The 19,985-nt window shown below is 34.6% G+C and overlaps 1 protein-coding gene across 3 annotated transcripts in view; it reads right to left on the minus strand.

Moving 5' to 3' along the window:
• Positions 1-132: 132 nt before the first annotated feature.
• LOC106153899 (uncharacterized) overlaps positions 133-19,985 on the minus strand; it is a 41,573-nt gene continuing 21,720 nt past the window's right edge. For 2 of the 3 annotated variants that reach the window (XM_013528034.2, XM_086998365.1), the window contains exons 3-12: positions 15,355-15,461; positions 13,859-13,948; positions 9,120-9,255; positions 7,277-7,350; positions 6,812-6,999; positions 6,293-6,399; positions 5,532-5,673; positions 4,029-5,297; positions 3,701-3,893; positions 133-2,908 (exon numbers count right to left, since the gene is read on the minus strand). In XM_013528034.2, the coding sequence (XP_013383488.1) occupies positions 2,807-2,908; positions 3,701-3,893; positions 4,029-5,297; positions 5,532-5,673; positions 6,293-6,399; positions 6,812-6,999; positions 7,277-7,350; positions 9,120-9,255; positions 13,859-13,948; positions 15,355-15,461 (2,408 nt within the window). In that variant the 3' untranslated portion in view covers positions 133-2,806. Of the gene's footprint in view, positions 2,909-3,686; positions 3,894-4,028; positions 5,298-5,531; positions 5,674-6,292; positions 6,400-6,811; positions 7,000-7,276; positions 7,351-9,119; positions 9,256-13,858; positions 13,949-15,354; positions 15,462-19,985 lie in introns of all 3 variants that reach the window. The other variant, XM_013528036.2, reaches the window with a different exon arrangement.

Here is a 19,985-nt window from a genome sequence, read left to right on the forward strand (position 1 = left end):
CATACCATGTGTATTGGCTGTCTGTAAACATTTGATCCAGTATAAGACACCAACAATTTTAATTTCTCTGCAAGCTGACTGCATTACATCTTACAGAAATGCAAACCAGCAACGATAAACAATTTTTGCCTCAACACTGAACACAACATTTATTATAATTTTCTTCCATTTAGACATCACATAAGTATATATACAGCATATAATATATGTACACTGTTGAGCAATCTTGCAATTTTACCACTTTATCACTTCTGTCATACATGTACAGCTTCTTCCAACTACTGTATATACCTGTTAATATTATGCATTAATTTTTATAAACATAAATAAGTGCTTAGAGCATTAAAAAGATACTGTTACATTGCAATATGAGTACATTATTAACCCACATCCAAGTGAGCTTTGTATACAAATATAAACTACTGGAAAGTGTGGTATGAGGATCATTTTCATGAGGAAGGAGAATGGCTGAAGCATTTCAACAAAGATGCTGTTTGTTCTGAAACTTTATCGATGTTACAAGATGCTGTAATCAATGATAATATCACTATAATAGATTGGAGTATTAAATAGATTGTGTCAAGACTAAAGGGATGCGTTTCTTGGCAACAACTATTTTGAGCAGAATTTGTTTGCAATAATTACCAATATTTCCTTGGGAGATATGCATAAATATGTCCTGCTAGATCAGCCAATCAAATAGCTGAAAACAAGGCTCTTTTCAAATCAAGCGGTATATTTTGGCATTACAGTCTGGACCAATACACTATATTAAGAGGTTTATGCAATTGTACTAACAGGGTTTTTGCTCATTCTAATAATTTCGCTTCCTACTGTTTGGGGGAGGGGGGGGGGGGCTATTAATTGGCCATGTCTACTGTAACAGCCAGCCTCTTAAGTTGTCAATCTCTTAAACTGCACCAATACAGACCAAATCACAAAAGTATACAGCTTGATGTGGAAAGTCTTTTAAACCAGCCTCCAGGTGATGATTATATATATATATATACACTCTCTCATAATTGTAGGTGTTTCACCCACCTTTCTTGTCAAATTAAGCTTACCCCTTTGTCAAAGCAGACTGGAACCACATCAGCAAAACAGTACGTTCCATGAAAAGAGTGTACACACATAAATCTATACTACATTTAAAAACCTGTATTCATTTTACAGAACCAATAACCCCACATTTTTTTTTACAATATTTGAATTATATTTGCATGTAGACTTAGATGTCAATAACATGAAAAACTAATGTAAACTTACATTTGTTTGGCATATGATATATTTTTTTTCTTATTTTGTTAAAATATTTAACAACATAACTGCTCAATTTTGAAGTTTCCAAGTCACTGTAAATAAATAAAGACTTAAAACTTCATTCAACAAAATGACCATAAAAATACATGTGCAAGTACATGTGACGCCTACACATATGGAGGTGACAATATTGGAACTAATGTTACAAACAATAAAAATTACCCGAATCGAACACAAAATATTCCTGCAAGTCATTCTAAAATGAACTTGTCTATGTTTTCACATTTTTATTTCAAAAAATTAATCCCTCTTTAAGAATGAGTATAATGGGTTTGGCAGTTGAATACAATGAAATACCAGGATTGGAATCACTATTGATGCAGCAAAATTCAATGGTAACTCCTTTTAAAAAGAGGCTGGTTGGTGGTTCATAAAATTGCTTCATTTTTTTTAGTAGGCTTTCAGAGGTATTGGGACCTTATGTTTTAATTGGCTTTGTTTCAGCCACGAAGACCTCTAAAATTCATTATGAGATGTTGCACACATCACACAAATTACTTACACACCTGCATGATGGTGAGCGGAATTTTCTGATGAATAGGGCATGTCATAAAAAAGCAGTTCTAAGAACTAAAGAAAACTGGTTTATATGGAGCTATGTCGGTTTTTTCTCAAATAAACCAGATAATTTTATAATTTTCATCTGTGAGTACTAATAGCTGAAATATCAATGTCTATACTGAAAAAAAAAAGATGCCAATATGTGCACACATACAATAAAATTCATGGTATTTTTTGTATTAAAAAGATTAAGAATGAACAATGTACTCAAAATACATTACATAAACTTTTCTTTTAAACTGTTCTTATCTATTTTACCTGATTGTAGCATTTAACTCGCATAGATTGTTCTGAGTGTACTTCCACTTAAAAAAATATGTCCACAACCTTCTTCAAATGTAATTTGTGGTTACAAATTATGGTGGATCTTGGGAACATATTGAGTTGGGTATTCAAGAAATATTTTTTTCTTTAAAAGGATATCTACAACTACAGTACATACACGTACATGATATTAAATGCTATGTCTATTTAAGTCATCCTTTAACCATCTTTAGATAAACAAATGTACATATATTTTGGCAAGCTGTATTTAAAAAAAAAAAAAAAAAAAAAAAAAAAAAAAAAAAAAAAAAACAGCTGTTAGCACCATGATGTGAACTTTATTATCAACTTGAATTGTTTCAAATGACTCTACATTTAACTATCCTTTAAGATATTTACTTCTAATGGTGTCAATCTTGTGAACATTATTTCTCAGACTGTTCTTCCTCAAACAAATTTCATTGCCATAAAATTTGTCATTTTCTTAAAATTGCCACTAAATGCATTTTTCAGTCATTACTTCTTGATTACTTGTCATCTAAGAAAGCAGTCCCCTGATTATTCAGTAGTCAAGAATGGCCACCCTGATGGTCAATTCATTAAGTAGTCCTTCCCTCAATAGTTCATTCAATGATTCATGGTCAACAGTGCTATTTCTTGGTCACTGGTCACTGCTCAGCAGGGTGTGAGTTACTTCAGAGAAAGAGAGAAGAGGGCTTATGGGATTGGGTCCTCCACTTCTATCATCTATCTTCAAAGACAACTGGAAGTAAACAGAAAAAAGTGTGTTAGCATTCTAAGCACTGACTTGTATGTAATCTTATTTAGTGCATTTTTCAGATGCATTCATGTTTTTAAAATAGCAACGTAGGCAGAGGGGGTGTTGGAAAGGTTCGAAAGATCAACACTTTTCATTGGGAAAAGGTCTTCTCTGAACCAAAATTTGATCTAGGCCCAAAGAAGACATGAAGATTTTGTGGGAAAAAAGGTAAAGAAACCTCATCATAAATGTCAAATGGCAACCATTGTGTGACAGATAAGTTTATTTCCACTATAAATAACAAAATCCATGTTATCTGACCATGCCTTAAAATTGATTACTCAGCACTGTGACTCAGGTATGGCACAATCAATAATAACAATTATAGAAAAGAACAAGAAAAGGGAATGGCAAATTCAGTTGGTTAGAATTGTGTACATGTACATATTCCCTTAACTACTCTCAACAGGAGGCCCTTCTAACTGTTCAAGAGGGAATTCTTATACCCTCAGTCTAATTAGTATAATCAAAAATAGCTGAACAAGATGAGTATCTTCAAAAATTCAACGCAATAGTTAAAGTAAACATTTGCCTCCTGACCACGTTGTTTCCTGAACCATCCCTTTTATTTCATCAGTACAACTTTGGATGACAATGTTAAACCCTAACTCTAACCCACAATTAGTAATTAAGTTATGTTAAACTAAATGAAATAATTTTCTGTTATCATGACATGCAAATGCAGATACATTATAAGTAAAAATACAAAAATTCCCATCACCTGTAACTACTGACCCTTGCGTCGTGGAAGGAAGATTGGTAAGTGTCACCCCCTCTTAGTGTGGTAGGACAACCATAGGTGTCGCTACCTGTCCATGGCCTGTGCTCAAGGGGGAGCCCCATGTGATGTATCCATGGAGTGGACTTCACCACCGGGACAGCTATACCACCAGAGATAGAGGAAGGCTGCTTATGTTGGGATACTGGCCTAAAATGAAAAAACAGATTTACTTCAAAATGTGACAAGAGAAAGACTAAAAATAAAAATCAACAACAACAACAACATCCTCAAATTGCAAATTAAAAATTTAATCCACGCAAAAGCACTAACAATAGAACTTACAGAGCCATGGTCCTTCTGTCTGTTGGCTGGATCACTGAGGTTGCCATGGTAGCAGATACAGGACTAGAAGAATTGTTGTGATTGGTAGAATTTAGGGCAACTGGACTGAGGTCGTCCCTGCTGGCCATAGGACTTGACCCATTGGACTGGTCATGGGAGGATGACCGGGAGAGGTCGGGGTGTTCCTTATCCTCTGGGCTGGTCAAGCGGTTACATGGTGACCACACAGAAGACTGAGACAGAGGCATGGACGAGCTGGTGGCCTGAATCACCGAGGTGGATGTGGACGCCAGGGCTTCAATGCTGTTTTGACGACTTACAGATTTGGGTTTGGGGTTGATGATCACTGAGCCATGGCCGTTTGGGAGTACATTCTTGGGGCTAGTGGAGCCCTCCACTGTAGAGGAATTCTTTTTACCATTCTCCCTTGGTAATAGTTCAGAAACATGCTGGTCATAGCGATCTGTAGCTATATCTGACCGAAATGCTGAACATGGATTGCTAGAAATGTTCGTAGAGACCAAACCATCAGTGTTCAAAAGAGAGGAACTGGATGAGATTCTGGATTTCAAACACATGGAGTCCATGAAGCTACCATTCATTTGATGGCTCAGTCGCTCGTTTGAGAAATCATATTTTCGATAATCAGACCCATATTTATCGTGCCCGTAGGCACTCACATCATAGCCATATTTGGCTACATCGTAACCATATTTACTTGTGGTAGCCATCAAGTCCGGATAGGTATTGCTATTGTAATGTAGAGTATGCTGGTACTGCCTTGGCTCCAAGTAGTAACCATTGGGATATGTGTGTTTGTCTGCCTCTGCTATTCTGTAACTATCTGCTGCACTAGGATACAAGCCCGCTGTGGCAAACGCGGTGTGATAACTATGAGAGCGATACAAATCTGCCTCCAGACCAAAGTTATTGCTTGCATATGGGTACATCAACTCTGTGGGTGCCGCCGTCTTGAGGTCACCATTTTGGGCCGCTGTGAAACCACTGATGGGACTGTATGGGGAGTATCCATTCAGTCCATTCACTCCTTCCCTGTATGGTTGCTTTCTTTTCCTTCCTGTCTGCAGGTAGTCCTTGAGCTGAGGCTTGTTGGGTTTCTGCTTCTTCTGTGACTTAAACTTGGGACTGTAGGGAGATTCTTCTATTGGAGAGCCCAGTTCACTGAGAGTGTCACCACAGTCTATTATGGGATATGGGAGCTTGAACTCTGTACCACGTTTTCTAACTAAATCCTTACCCTCATCATCCCTGTAAATTGAATGTTGATAAGTTAAAACTTTCTTGGAGATATGAAATACCTGTGCAAAATTGCTTGCATAGAACTGAATAAATGCTGTAGCTTTATAGAACACTGAAAAGTACAAATTCTCTAAAGAATGTGCAAATTCAGCATATACTTTTGTATGATGAAATTTAATTTCCAAAATAGCATGAGTTGGAAGGATTAATGTAATTGATAAATAAATTTTTTAAAAAACTTACGTGAGGTGTCTGTGTGTGACAAGAACAAAATCTGGCTTGCTGTTCTTGTAAATAATCTTACAGCTACTCTGCAACCACAGCCACCTACAGTCTTTTGTCATCAGTCTGTAGGCTATCAAACCTGAGTTACCAGTTTTCATTACTAAAAAAATAAAATAAATAAATAAATACTGGCATAATGTTACAGTTATTTCAGACCAATATACTTTCAAACGCACATCAACCTGACTAACTGGTTTTTTGAGCTTTATTAAAAGAATCAAAACACCCATATACCTTTACATCTATTGTTTATAGTGTTTAAACAATTATCTAATGATGCCTACACAGATGATTTCTATCAGGTTTCATTCTGTCTCTCCGTCAAGGTGTTCATGCTGTCTAGAACGTTATATATTTCAGAAACTGCGATGAAAGAAATCAGTTGATAAACATGTGGTGCTTCACACACACATTCCCACTGTGAATATCGTTAATTAGTCTGCTGCTGCCGTTCTATTCATCGAATACATGTTATGCTACACAAAAGTATAATGCTTCAAGTACTCCCTTTCAGGAAAACAAAGAATGTCAGGTGATACTGTAGTTCTGCTTAAAAACCCTGTTCAAGGACATTTAGTTTCACCATCTGCTCACACACCTTATTCCCAGAGCAATGTATCTTGTAACTCAGTGTGTTAGTTGCAATAGTGTGTTACATGAAATGGCAAAAACTGTGCACATGTTCTTATACATACATATGTATAAATATATGTACTCACATTCCTGATGTGCCGCAGAGTAATAGTTCAGATCATCTGGATGTATGAGATCATAGCCGCCTCGCGTTGCTAACTCTGGGTCTGTGTATCCAAACAGTACTTTTCCCCTAATACATAAAAAAAATATTGATAGAATAACAAAGACCAAAACTATACTCTTCTTCAATTTAAATGTTGAAATTGAGTTGTATTAATATAGAAATAATCTTTGACTGGAAAATGGACAGTTTCTTTCACTAGGTGACCAGATACATAGGGACACCATCTATAATTGCAAATCTCATGTGGTCATCTGGTCATCTTGTGGCCTCATTAAGACCATTTCTTGTCTAAGTTTGCATAATTGTGAAAATAGTATCACGACCATCAACTGATAAGTTTGTACACATGTGACACCTTGCTGATAAGAATAGAGAATTAGAATATATACTAGTACATGTATCTTGTAGTGATAATGTGATATATTAACATATTATCACAAGTGATAATTCGATAAAGATAAGTAATTCAATGAGCCACCTGTGGTCAATGGAAACCGGAGACAAGTCCATTTTGTGTTTGCTCTTAAACGTGTAGTCCCTTTGCTGCATGTCCAGCACTGGGAGTGGACCAAATGGACAGCAAGTGGCAAATAAAGCCAACAGAGGTTCCTCTGACTTCACATTCTGTCCATGAAGGTATTTCAGCCAGCCTGTGATCTCCAGGGTCTGTGAATAAAAGGGAGGAAAAAATATCAAATTGGCATCAGCTGGCAGGTGTTTTTCAATAACAAACAAAAGTGAAAAAAGAAAGAGAGAAGTCAGTACATTGGATTGCTAACAAAGTGTATCAAAAAACAACTTGCGGATACATTGAAAGCAGCAAGTGAAATCCATTACAGATGCTTAACCAATTTAATATCTGTAGAAAATCTTGTTAATGTAATGATCTTTGAAAGCAATATGTGCAAAAATATACCATTTGTGAACACACAAATCTACTTACAATAAAACCAGATGTATTGTCCAACAAACAACGGAACCGTACAGTGAAAGAGCGGTGCAGGAGATGAACATTTTCTGGAAAAAATATAAATACATAGTTTAATTAAACTATGAAAATAAAACAAAATTAATTAAAAAGTTTGCATATTTTAAGATTTTTTCAATTTATTAAATGTTGAAAACTATGCTATTGACAGTTTTTTATTTCCCACAAGTCATAAAGAGAAAAAATAAGATATCATTTCATTTAATTGATTATCATGGCATAGATTTGCCAATCTTTCGAATGACATGGCAGAACAGTAACAATGCATAATTCAGTCTATGATCAAGAGGTTGGTTAAGTTGACCCACAGAGGGGTAAATAGGCACCTCATTAATCTCACTCATTAGTTAAAGATAATAGTCTTTGTAGAGAAGTATAATTGTTCAGAGGAGAACAATAACAGGGTTTGAGAAACAGTGTAATTTTCTGTACAGAATCAATATCCACATTGTCTCAGTAGACAGGTTAGCTGGGACTTGCTGATAAATAGTCTGACGCCAAAATAATTGTCAGACTTGCTAGAAAGTCCGCACAATCACAGACTGTCCCAGTGACTTAGAAATATTTGTGTGACAAATTTAAACAACAACTACAGTTTTTATTAGATTCATTTCTAAAAAGTATGAAACAGAAAGAAAAGGTTGAAACCCATTCTGTGTAAAAGAATAGACACAAAGAGATATGTAACTCTTTTTTTTATTTTATAATTTTATACAAAACCACCACACTCTTTGTATATTTTGAAGTGTATTTTTCCATTTACAAAAACACATCATGGAGGTTTCTTTCTCATGCCTGAGGTTGCTGTACACTTATTTTTCAAGTGGTTTTTCCTATAAATACCTGAGTTCTCACCTTTCTCACTTTGCAACCATTAAGCTGATTTATGAAACCACATTTTTACAGTTTAACAGACAGACACTCAATTGAAAAAACATTTAAAAGAAATTCCAAAATGAGAAAAAAATTAAGTCAATTAATCCTCAATGCCACGGCACACTTGGGTATTCTGCTAAAGTACCCTCCTAATTTCTAATTGTGATGGATTCCAAATCACCATATTCTGCTTTCCTTTTTTTGGTTCAACCAATAATTTGAGATCTATGTGTATTACCCAGCTGAAATGTTGCCAATAAAGTGACAATCTCACAGTTTCCCTTATTGCATCTACCTGTCAGTTAGAAAGGCCATTATCACTAAGCAAGAGTGTATCTCATGTACGGCCATGTTAACAAGGTGTTTTTACTTAGCATAATTGTATACAAAATCCATACAAGCTGCTTTATAATTAGATCTACCTAATCTGACAGTATCAAATAGACAATCAAGAGAATGGAAGTATCTTGTGTCTCTGCTATATGAATGTATTGTTTTTCTTTTCAATGTTAGATCAGTTGCAGTTAGCACATCTCTACCAACACAAAAAGTTTAGATGAATAAGGTTTCTCTCTTTCTTTTTCTTCTGTCCTTACTTCTATCTACAGGTCAGTTTATCCCTCCTTCCTTTTCATCATTTCAAAGAACACTCAGGATAAAAAACACCACACCTCAAAATTTGTAATCCAAAGAATTTCCTATGGATCATTTAAGTTCTGACAACTGATACCATTTTAAAATACTCAGAGACTGCCAAGAAGGTCCTGGAAGGTATGTTGGACAAGAATGCTTTGAAGGCACCTGAAACCAAGTTAAATCTCTTTCTACTACGTACTATTATTACTATTATTATGAACAAGGATCAACATGCCCCCTAGCCTGATTGGCAAGTTATTTGGTTGATTGCCTTTTTTTGCTTTACCTGCCAACATAAGTTCCTGCAATGTCATACTAGACTTCTCTGGTGGTAACATGGACGTCCATGAAAGCTGCCTCTTGAATTCTTCTCGATCTTCTGAGTGAATCAGTTCTAACACACTCTGGTGAATGATGTCCGACTGGAAAAAAAAAAAAAAAAGAATTCAGATAAAGAATAAAGGCAAGGAACACATTAAGTCAGGCAAATAACCAAAGTACTAAATCTAGCAAAAGGAATGCATATCACAAATAAGAGACAAGATGGAATTATAATATTACCATCGCCACAAGGTACATGTATTAATGGTAAGTCCCATTTCCTCAGCATCTATTTACAGTACTTTAGAAATAAGAAAGCAAGACAAAATGCCCTCAATGCCACCTCTGTTTGGAATACAAAACAGACACAAAATATATGAATATACATAAAAACAGCATTGTGATGTTAAGCATAATAGAAGTGTAATACTTTAAAGAAACAAATTACAAGCCATATATATTCTAAGTTTTCAGGAAAGCATGAAGCGACTATTGAGGTTCTTTTATGAAGGGATATTTTTCAATTCTTAGAACAACTCTAGGTCATCATGTGCCTTCTCTGGAAGTGATCCACAGAGACCGGAGGTTTTCCCCACTGGGGACCTATTTCTGAAATTAAACTCTTTTCATTACCTTGATTAGTTGCCTCCAGTAGCAACCTTACAAGGCGGGCATGATTAGAGATTGCAGCTATGTTTTCCCCCTTTTTCCTTTTTTTATGTCCATGTGTTCTGAAAACTTGTGTTCACTAACATTTTTTTCTTTAAATATCTGACTGAATTAGAAGTGAATATTAAAAGTTGTAAATTTTTTCTCTGTCCCTCTTTTTTTCCTTTAAGTGATATAAGATAGGACATTCAATTGCCATAAGAAATCTAATTAATACCTAATCCAATCTGCTCCTTTCATGGATTCCTAAATCACCTTTTACTGTACGTGAAAAATATGCTGACATTTGTTGATGAAAAGTATATTCTAAACACTATGATATAATGTCCTCCTTTCTCACCCAAGAGAATATTAGCTGACAAAGAAATAGACTATCTTCAGCCAGAATGCTTGTAACCTGTCACAAAAATATGGTCTGGGTGACAAATTCCTTTAATCACTTCATTATTTATAAAAGGCATTATGATCTCTGCACAAAGGATCTGTCAACAGCACCTTATTAGCTCAATTAAAAAAGAAATTAAGACAACATTACTGCCTGTGTTTCAATCTGCCAATTTTCACAGAAATGAAGTCATCTAAATGCATCCACACATCCCTATTAATGGAGGAGCAGCCTTACTGGTGATGGCTCATTGGAGACAACACATACCTAGCACCACTTTCTTTAATAAATGGGGAGTTTTTAAGTTTTCTTTTTTAATGTGTGTGATAATAACTGTCCAAAATGCCACCGAGTGAGGTAAAACACTCTCATTTTTTGGCACCACTGTATCAGACAGAGCATCTTAACCTCACGTTTTTCACTATACTTATCTAAATTGAATTTTCAAAAATGCCCCTACTTTATCTTCCTTGCTATATTTCAATTCAACTCTAGCTAAATTTTTTCACCTCAATCAACATTCTAAAAAATAGCACTTTCATTGTGAAAAAGTTTCACTTCAATTACAAACCGGTCAACAAATCTTGCAATTCAACTTACTTCTGGAAATTTTAATAACCTTTTCATACTAAATATTGAATGTTGACCTTCATCAGATAAGAACAACAGAATTACTGACTTCAGAAATCCTATCCCTTCACAATTCTATGACAAAATCAACTTACAAGGTATCATGTTTTTTTTTTGTTGCCACATTAATTTTGGTGATATTTCAATTATAGTATTACAATCTAGACATTTATTTTGGTGACATTTCAATTACAATATTTTTTCCACATATGAACATTCAGAACTATTCACTGTCAATGCCAAAAATGTTGATTTCTCATGAAGCAAGTAAAAATAATAATTGTTTCCAACATTATCATCAAAATGAAAAACATTTAAAATAAAATCAATGAAAGAAGCTGCAAAATTACTTTTTTTGTCATTTTTGTTTGGTATAAAAAGTAATGAGTTTGCATGAGAAATAATTAGAAACATGACAGGGAGAAAACTTGTTTCTAACCATCCCACAGGGGAATTGGTTTAGATTGATGATGTCAGTGGAACAATTCCAGTGTGGAAATTAGCAGATTGTGCACACTGCCATGATTTCTCATATTTTGACATTGATCTTCAGTCTGGTCATCTTTGGCGGACTTGATGCCTTCGCAATGACGGGTAAAAACTGCAGTCTATTTTAGCGCTGGTGAAAACTGGTAACCTGGCCTCCCCAAGGGGTGATTAGAATTCAATTACAACCACTTATCACTGTTTAATCACACTTTTCATTGCTGTCTTTCACTTAATTAAAATGGACCTCGCCTTTTGCCTCTATTTCAATCCCAGTAATCCATCTCCATCTGGTTCTAGTGTCAACAAAGCCCTAGCTATATTGCCAACATGTTATTCAATTTAGCTCAACTTTAATTTCATGTCTTGAAAGGATTCTGAAATATTTTCTAAAGTGTCCATCTACTTATTGTCAACACGTTTACAAAAGCTGTTTATTGGTGTTGTTTCTTTGCGCCATAATCACATTCTTTGCTTCAACTTGCTTCTCAAGAAAAAAAAAAAAAAAAAAACTAAACCAAAAACAGAAACTGAAAATGCTGATTTTAAAAAATATGAAGTTAACTCCCAAAGGTTCAGTTTCATAAAGAGATAATACGATAACTTGATTATCACTGCTAAAACACAAGAAATGTCTCATATAAAGTCACTTGCATTTGGAGAATTTTTTCATATTTGCTTATATCAAAATTTTCTCTTTTAAAATGTACACAAAATGGTACAGAGAGCTCCAATCCGCACAAAGCTGAGGAGGAATACATATCAATTTAAATTTCTCAATAATCACAGGTTTACAAGTACACGCCTACATGAGAGCATATCAAAATCCATTTTTAACATAAAAAAACTACAAAAAAGAATTTGTATACAAGTCACAAAATTCCCATTATATGTTCCATTTCCTCTCCAAGTGCTATTTCTCCATGCTAATTCAAACAGGTGCTTTGAGGAATGACCCTTGGTGCACCCGCCACCCCTTAATTCCTCTTTATCAGTGCCACTATCTGGCTCAAGTACCAGGCAGGGAAGTTTTATGCATATCAGTCGTCTTAATGGATACTTTTACAAAATTCTCTTTTATCTTAATGTTGAAAATATATGCTTTCTAGTGTTCCTACTTATCTGACACACTTCTAAATGAAGGGGTGGCGGACAATTACACACTACGCTCACTACTCGGCAAGTGCAACATGCACAGACAAACAAGGGCAAAAGAAAAAAAAAATAACACAACTGCATCTTCAAAATATTACATATAATTATGATATTAAAAAATCATATCACTTTTGTTAATTTTATAAAATAATATTCAAAAACAGTTTTTTAAAACAAATATCAGCACCATTCTTCTTTTTTTTTTCTTAATTGATTGCATGCTGTCAAATAATGGCTGTAACAGAAGGAAATATTTTCCAGGACCTTTCATGAATGCTGTAAGGTAAGTTTGATGTATTGTTTTCACCTTCATGCTCTAAAGATTCTTTTCGGATATTACCAATCAACTGAAATAACTTTCAACAAGCATATTTGGAAATAATGGTGCTAATGATGACAGGTGAAATATCCTCATGAACATTCAAGTTCTTTTTTTTTCTACACATTTCAAGACTTCTGACTCAGGTCTTTAAGGTTTCATTTTTTCCTTAATTCCTGTTAATACGCACTTTAATTGATAAGACAGAAAGCACAAGGTCAGCAACAAAAGAGATAGTGTGCAAGATGCATGCAAAACTCCCATCATTTTTTTCAGAACTTCTTGTAATCCTGCTGAGCATCTAATTAAATGCTTCAGATTTACCTACATTCTCTATTGATCTGCCATTCAATTGAAACAATATCTACAGTAACCATGGCAACCAGTTTATTCGCACATAGCTCTGTGATGCACTAAAAGTAGATCGGTTTTTGTTTTTGTCACTGACCGAATTGTTTTCTTGCTTGAAAATGTTGCCTTGCATGAAGAATAATGAAATGTTGTACAACACGCCTACAATCACGGTAGTAACAAATTTCAACCTATAAATTCAATTATTCATCATTATGTGCATGACTGCAACTCTGATGTTGTGTGGTAAACCTCTGTTTGCCAAAATAGCGTATATTTCATATGCGAATCAGCTACCGCTAGACTCTGAATAACAGTCTCAATCGTGTCACAAACACCAGTGGTCAGCACCCAAAAAGCCATTACATTTAGGAGCAATTACAAAAATGATGTACTGATCTGGAAAATTAAGGGGATCACAAGCGATGGATACCTGCTCGGAGGAGGAGTATATTGCATGTACACATGCCAAGATGTCTTGATTTAATGTTTCATGCCACACTTGTTGCTAACATGCTCACTTCCACCAACAGATCAGCTAAATGTACCAAGAACACAAACAAGGTATCAACGAAATCATATTTCACAATGCCATCCACTTTTAAAATCTTTAAATAAATTGGATCATTTTTTTTTAATCTGTTGTTCTTTTATTTTGTTTGGAAAATTATATTTAGTCAAAATTTATTCAAGATATACTTTTTCTTACCTGATGGAATCCCAGGTACTGTTCCACTGTTCTGGAGGCATAGAAAACCTCTGTATCACATGATATCACCATAAGAAACCCATTTAGAGCCTGAAATAAAATTTTAAAAAACTAGACATCAAATATGGCATACATATACAGAGATCAAAGAAATAAAAAAAATATAAATTCAATGTCCTCTAGGCAAGATGGATGGTTAGAGCGCTTAAAATGAAATTCATCAATTGTCCCCTTAATATCTGGATTGGCCTATCATGATAAAAAAGAAACAAATTTGCATTTCCAGTAGCCAGGGATAACTAACATGATTTATTCAGTGCATGAAAATGACGATTGCTCACCAAATATCAAAATGGTGGATGAATCATATGCAGTTTACCTTGTTGTCTGAGGTGAAAGCGTTAAAACATCCTTAGCAATTCTACCCTAGACTATTTTACATTATTTAACCAGCATTTACACCCACATATCTGAGCAACAGAAGACAATGACGGCAATGACATGAACAGAGATAAGTAATCAGAATATATACAAACACTTAGAGAAGTATACACATTTTATCAATCAAACATGTTTACAAGTCACTTTAGAGTTTTTAAAAATCATCTTAAGAATATGTACCAAAAGTCATCGTCAGTGCTCCAAAATTGAATTTTCTAATTCTGTCTGCAGCCTTGACTTTCAATGTCTGATTTTCAAATAGCAGTCACATCTTACAAATTAGGCAAAAATGTCAATTATTTCTCTCCAATAAACTGTGTATTTAAATTCCCAAATATGTCTACATTTTTTTTCTGAAGGAGGAAAATGGAAGGAAAAGGAGAACGACTGAGAGAGGGTACTCAATTACAAATTAAGTGTAACTACATAACAATTTTAAAAAAATCAATAATGACATTTTTGGGTAAAAATATTGTCAGTGCCTGGAATGGGTAGGTTGTAGCACATATCTTTCACTGATAATTGGTTTGTTCCAGCTGACTGGCTGCATACACACCCAGAAAGGCAGAAAGGAAAAGCGGGTTCATGAGAAAATATTGAGGACAAAAAAAAGCAGTTTTGCAGACATCTCCAGACACAATGCTGATGAGCTTGCTGAATGTTTCCGTTTGCCTTGCTAACAGCAGGTCCCCAGGTGATTATTTCACCTGTCTGTGTAAGTTAATATCAGACAGTTTGTAAATCAATCAATTTGAATTGCTAAAAAAAGTTAGCATTTTCTCATAAAGTTTTTTTAAATCAAATTTAACTTTTATGTCTGCCATAAAAAAGAATAAATACATTTGTTACCCGTAAGTCACTAACTTAATGATTGACTTTAATAAACAAAATCCATCTGTTTTTTTTTTAGTATCTATCAAAGAAAAAAGAAAATACAAACCTTTAAATAAAACAAAATAAAATCATCATCCACATCTTAGAATCGCAGATGAAGATTAGAAGAACAACGCTGCAAATTGAAGAAACTATTCCATGTATTCAGAAAAATGTCTTACCTGAAGATTGCATTCCCCCTCTGAGTTGATATCAGGATCTGTGAAGAGATGCCCATGATGGCTTCCTATGTGGTGCTCTAAACCATAGTGCTTATTTTGTAACACAGCTGGAATTTGAAATAAAAACAGAATAAGACTTTGGGATTACAAAGAAAATAAAGGTGTTAATATTGATCTCAAAACATGAAAAAAAAATCACAGGTGTTTTATCATACAAAGTCCTTAAAAACTGTTCAAAGAATTATTTTCTGACAATTTTCTAAAGGGATTTTCATGAGTTATTATTTGGCTTTTCAAAAGAAAAAAAATGTACTTCTATACTGACTAACATCTGACAGGCAGTTTTAGGCTGCAAGATAAGTTGGACAAGGATTCCAATTGTGTCCCTGAAGTTAAGAGCACTAAACAACCTGGTTTTGCATGAGCACTGATGCATGGCTAGTTCTGTATATGTACCATATTGCTTTACCAGATGATTATGACCGACTAGGTTAACAGTTGTAAGTAATTTTCCAATTTAAGTTGATTTTAAATCTTTCCTGACATACTTAACAATGTGCAACTAGGTCTAGTATTTAAGAAGAGAGAAATATCATTCTCACATAGAACTTAATTTTATTTGCTTTAATGCCGTCATGTAATCTATTCATTCCAATTTAAAAGGAATGCAACAAGGGTGCTTCCATGCTTTTCACAGAAGTAAAAAAAATTTTTTTAGTTTCATCACAGGCAAACATAGCTTGACACTCTTAAAACATGCATTTTGTATAAGCCGTAAAACTATTCAAAACCTAAAACTAGATTATGTCCCTTAATAGAAAAGAAGCTTGTAAGCAGAAAGAGATCTCCCCCATAACTCCCAAATGGTGTAAGGACACTCAAAGGGGGCGGGAACAAGCACTTAAGAACCCCACATGTGTCAATAGCGCAACTCAATCCACAAGCTTTACTGGAAAAGAACATCCACATAAATCAACTCCAGTCGTCATGGACAATTTCCCTGTCAGATAATATTAGCGCCTCTGCACAGCTTTGATTACTCTCTGTTTTGTTGACAGTCAGTCTATCATGAAGAAGGGTTCTATGCTGTATTCAAAGTCAATGCGTTCAAAGCTGCCGTGCTATTGATACAGCGCAGTGCTCTCTGAGCTGATCTGTGTTGACAACATTGATTTTACTATGACATCAGCACAAAACTTGACAGACTCCTCTGCATGGGTACCCACGGAACAATCCCAGCCCAGACAAAGGCACAAAGGGAGGGGAAAAACAGGGGTGGATTCAGCGAGAAATACTACCTCCCTGTACAGGGTACCAACAAAACAGACAAATAATTAAACTTAATGAAACTCCTCATTTCTGTGGTCGGTTAGATATGGTTCTCAATTTCATTAAATCCTTGTCAGCTGCCAAACTATCCAACAGAAGACCACTTGTTCTCTTAAATGATCTGGTTTGGATAAATACATTAACCAAATACATTATTTTATAATTTTCTTCCTGCTTGATCTATTTCTCTTAATATTTTTGTTAAAAAAAACTTGCCCAAAATGACCCCCTTTTCCAAATGACAAATTTTACAGACAGAACCCAAAGATATTTATGACAACTGGGCCTAGGGGAAGACAACTAAGTGCAAATTTTCTAATCTGAGTATACTAAAGACTGCTAGAGTCATATATCATTTGATGACATTCTTATTATATGTACTCCAGAACACAACTCCAAAAGGCATCGTGAAAATTTGCCAGTTAGGTGAATTTAATCAGTAACTCTACTTAAATAAAATGTGATGGTCTTTTTCATATTCAATTTTCACGAATTGAATTTGCCACTCTAAAAAGAAATTAAAAAAGTGATTTCATTATCCTAAAATTTATTTATAATCAATAAATTCAGCATCTACCTGATTAGTATATAAGTCCCTCTCTGGTAATGACATTCCATTTTGTACACATTATCTGAACATAAATTTGGTTACAGACTGCCAATTTGTACCATTTATCAAATTGGACACCTGCATTTTACTACTCCTCATTAAAACGTCAACACTTGAAAAGTGGGTAGACAGGGAACATGGAGGGACTCCATTACACCTGAACTTAGCCGGTTTCAATTTCCACCAATTTCCTTAGAAAACTGATTCACAAAGGTATCCTATTCAAACTTCAAAAATGCCAAATTTTAAATGAGCAAAATGAGAATTATTTTTTGTCTGAATTAAGAACATTCAAATGCTTGTGCATTAGTTTTTAAAATATTTTTCAAAAATGTTAAAAATGTAAAATTATCAAAGCTTTTATGTACACTTTTCTAAAAATAAATTAAATCACAATTCATCTAAATTTTTAGTTTTATTAAATGTTATAAAATGTTAAAAACATTTTTCTGATAATTTGTACCATATCTTTAACCTGTCTACATTTTAAAGTTTTGGATGACAAGAGTCCCACTGTCAGTTATAATGAAGAGTTGTTTTATCTGCATTGTGCAAGGCCACAGATGCTAAGGCTTTGTTTCTAATCACAAATTTTCTGGTATAATGAGGCATAACACACATAGTCAAATCACACTGTTCATTGCTCATTTCTGCTTCACTTAGCCTCACTGCATGAGAGATTCATTTCACTGACTGCGTCATTAATTTAATGAGAATGACACTCCTGTTAATCTTTTAGCTCTTCAGTGACAATTCCTTTGTTTTTGTTCTCATCCGGATATGACAAATTTGGATGATTTCGTCCATTTTATGCAGAAATCGTCATGGAATATGACAATCTTTCACTTTTGTGCCATCCGAGATTTTGCAGTCAATTTCAATTATTCTAACTACCCAACATGGTGGTAAGTAAATAAACAAATATGAAATAATAATAATGAAGTTAAATTTTGTTAATCAAAAAGTCAAAATTAAAAAAAAAATAGTTATCACATGAAAATTGTAAAAAGTGAACAAATCGCCCACATAAACAGATGCGCTTCTTTTTTCTTTGCGTCCCCTTGGAACTATTGGCAAGGTGAGCTGACCCCAAAGTCACTAGGTACAATGTTTAAGTCAACAGCCTGTGAATTGGGGCACAACTGGTCATTATTGATATGGAGCTCTTATCCAGGTTCCTCCATGCACATTAAATTCCATGAGCATGCACCAATATGTCACATACTCAAAAAAATTAAAACTCTAAATAGTCTAAATGCTGGATCGGAAAATGTGTAAAAAGTGGAATTATTCTAAATGGACTGATGTTGGATTTATTTTTCACATTTGAATGTACAATATTGGCAAATAAGTAATGGTACTTTTGTCATACAAGAAAAGGCCATTTCAGTGCAAATCTTTTTGATATTCAATGCGCATGAAAAGTGAACCCAGACACTATCATAAATGTCAAAAACAGTACCGATGAAACCTTCAGGAGTCGATAAATGTTTTACGACATACTTTATCTATGTTCAACCTCTAAAAATGCAACCAGGCAGAGAACAAATGTGTAAAACTTAAAAGGATTTTAATTTGGAGTGTTTCACCAACTATTTTGTGATGATGGATGATGAGAAAATAATAAAGTTTGATATTTTTTAATCACTACAAACTGGCTGTTGGTTGGTTTTAGACATATCTGCTGCGAAAGACAGCAAGTTACAATCGTAGAACATGATTCATACACATAAAAAGCAGTTCATCTGACCTCACATGCGTCTGTTGTAACGCAGATGCGATGCGCCAAGACAAATTCCTAGAAGCAGAAGGACATGTTTGCCAATTTAAGTACATCTTTGCACAGATGATCCCTCATTGGTGAAATTAGTACATACATTTTCCCTTTTTTTCCTTAAGCGTGAAAATTAAAAGAATATGATGGACCAAATAAAGGCTGAATAATTTGAAACATTAACTTTTAATGGTTATTATAATTTCCATAACATCTTCCAATTTCAATTAATCAGGGTTAATGGAAGTGCATAACCACAGCGTAATTTGCTGAATTTCTGAAAAACTTAACAGTGATAACATTTTATATAGTTCCCATTATAACTCTCAATTCTATTTAATTAACGCTATTAGAAGGTGTAACGTACATATGCTGGTGTCCAGTGATGGAGCAGCAATTTTTCCTGAAGCCTCAGTTGGCATCATAAAGCGAATAAGGCATGGTTCCATGCCAAGCACCAGGTAACAAGTAACAAGCACAAAAATAATGATAAGAAGAACACACAGGACTACCTGCAACTCATTAGCTGGCAGCAGAAAGCAAAAAGAGAAAAAAAAACTTTTTTCATTTCTTTCATTTTTTTTTCAATAAATCAACCTGAATATCCTTCTTTTTTTAATTTTTTTTTTCAAATTTTAAAACAGTGAAATATCCATCTGCCTTATATGTGTGTGGACCCAGTGCCAGCCACCCGCCCCTTGTGATGTGTTGTCACCAACAAAACCATCCATTGTATTTATTTCAATATCATACAATCTTGACATTGTTTTGAAACAATTACTATAGCACTGTGCTAGCGTATGCCCAGGTAATGGCCAGCCCTGCCACAGTGCCCCCCCACTGCTGCAGTCACAGTCACTACTACCTGGGGTCTAATTAAGGCAATACTGAAGCCCCATTAATCCATCATTCCCAGCT

Source organism: Lingula anatina, chromosome 1 (genome assembly GCF_051362555.1).
Source record: "Lingula anatina isolate TDL-2025a chromosome 1, LinAna3.0, whole genome shotgun sequence".
Lineage (NCBI taxonomy): Eukaryota > Metazoa > Brachiopoda > Lingulata > Lingulida > Lingulidae > Lingula > Lingula anatina.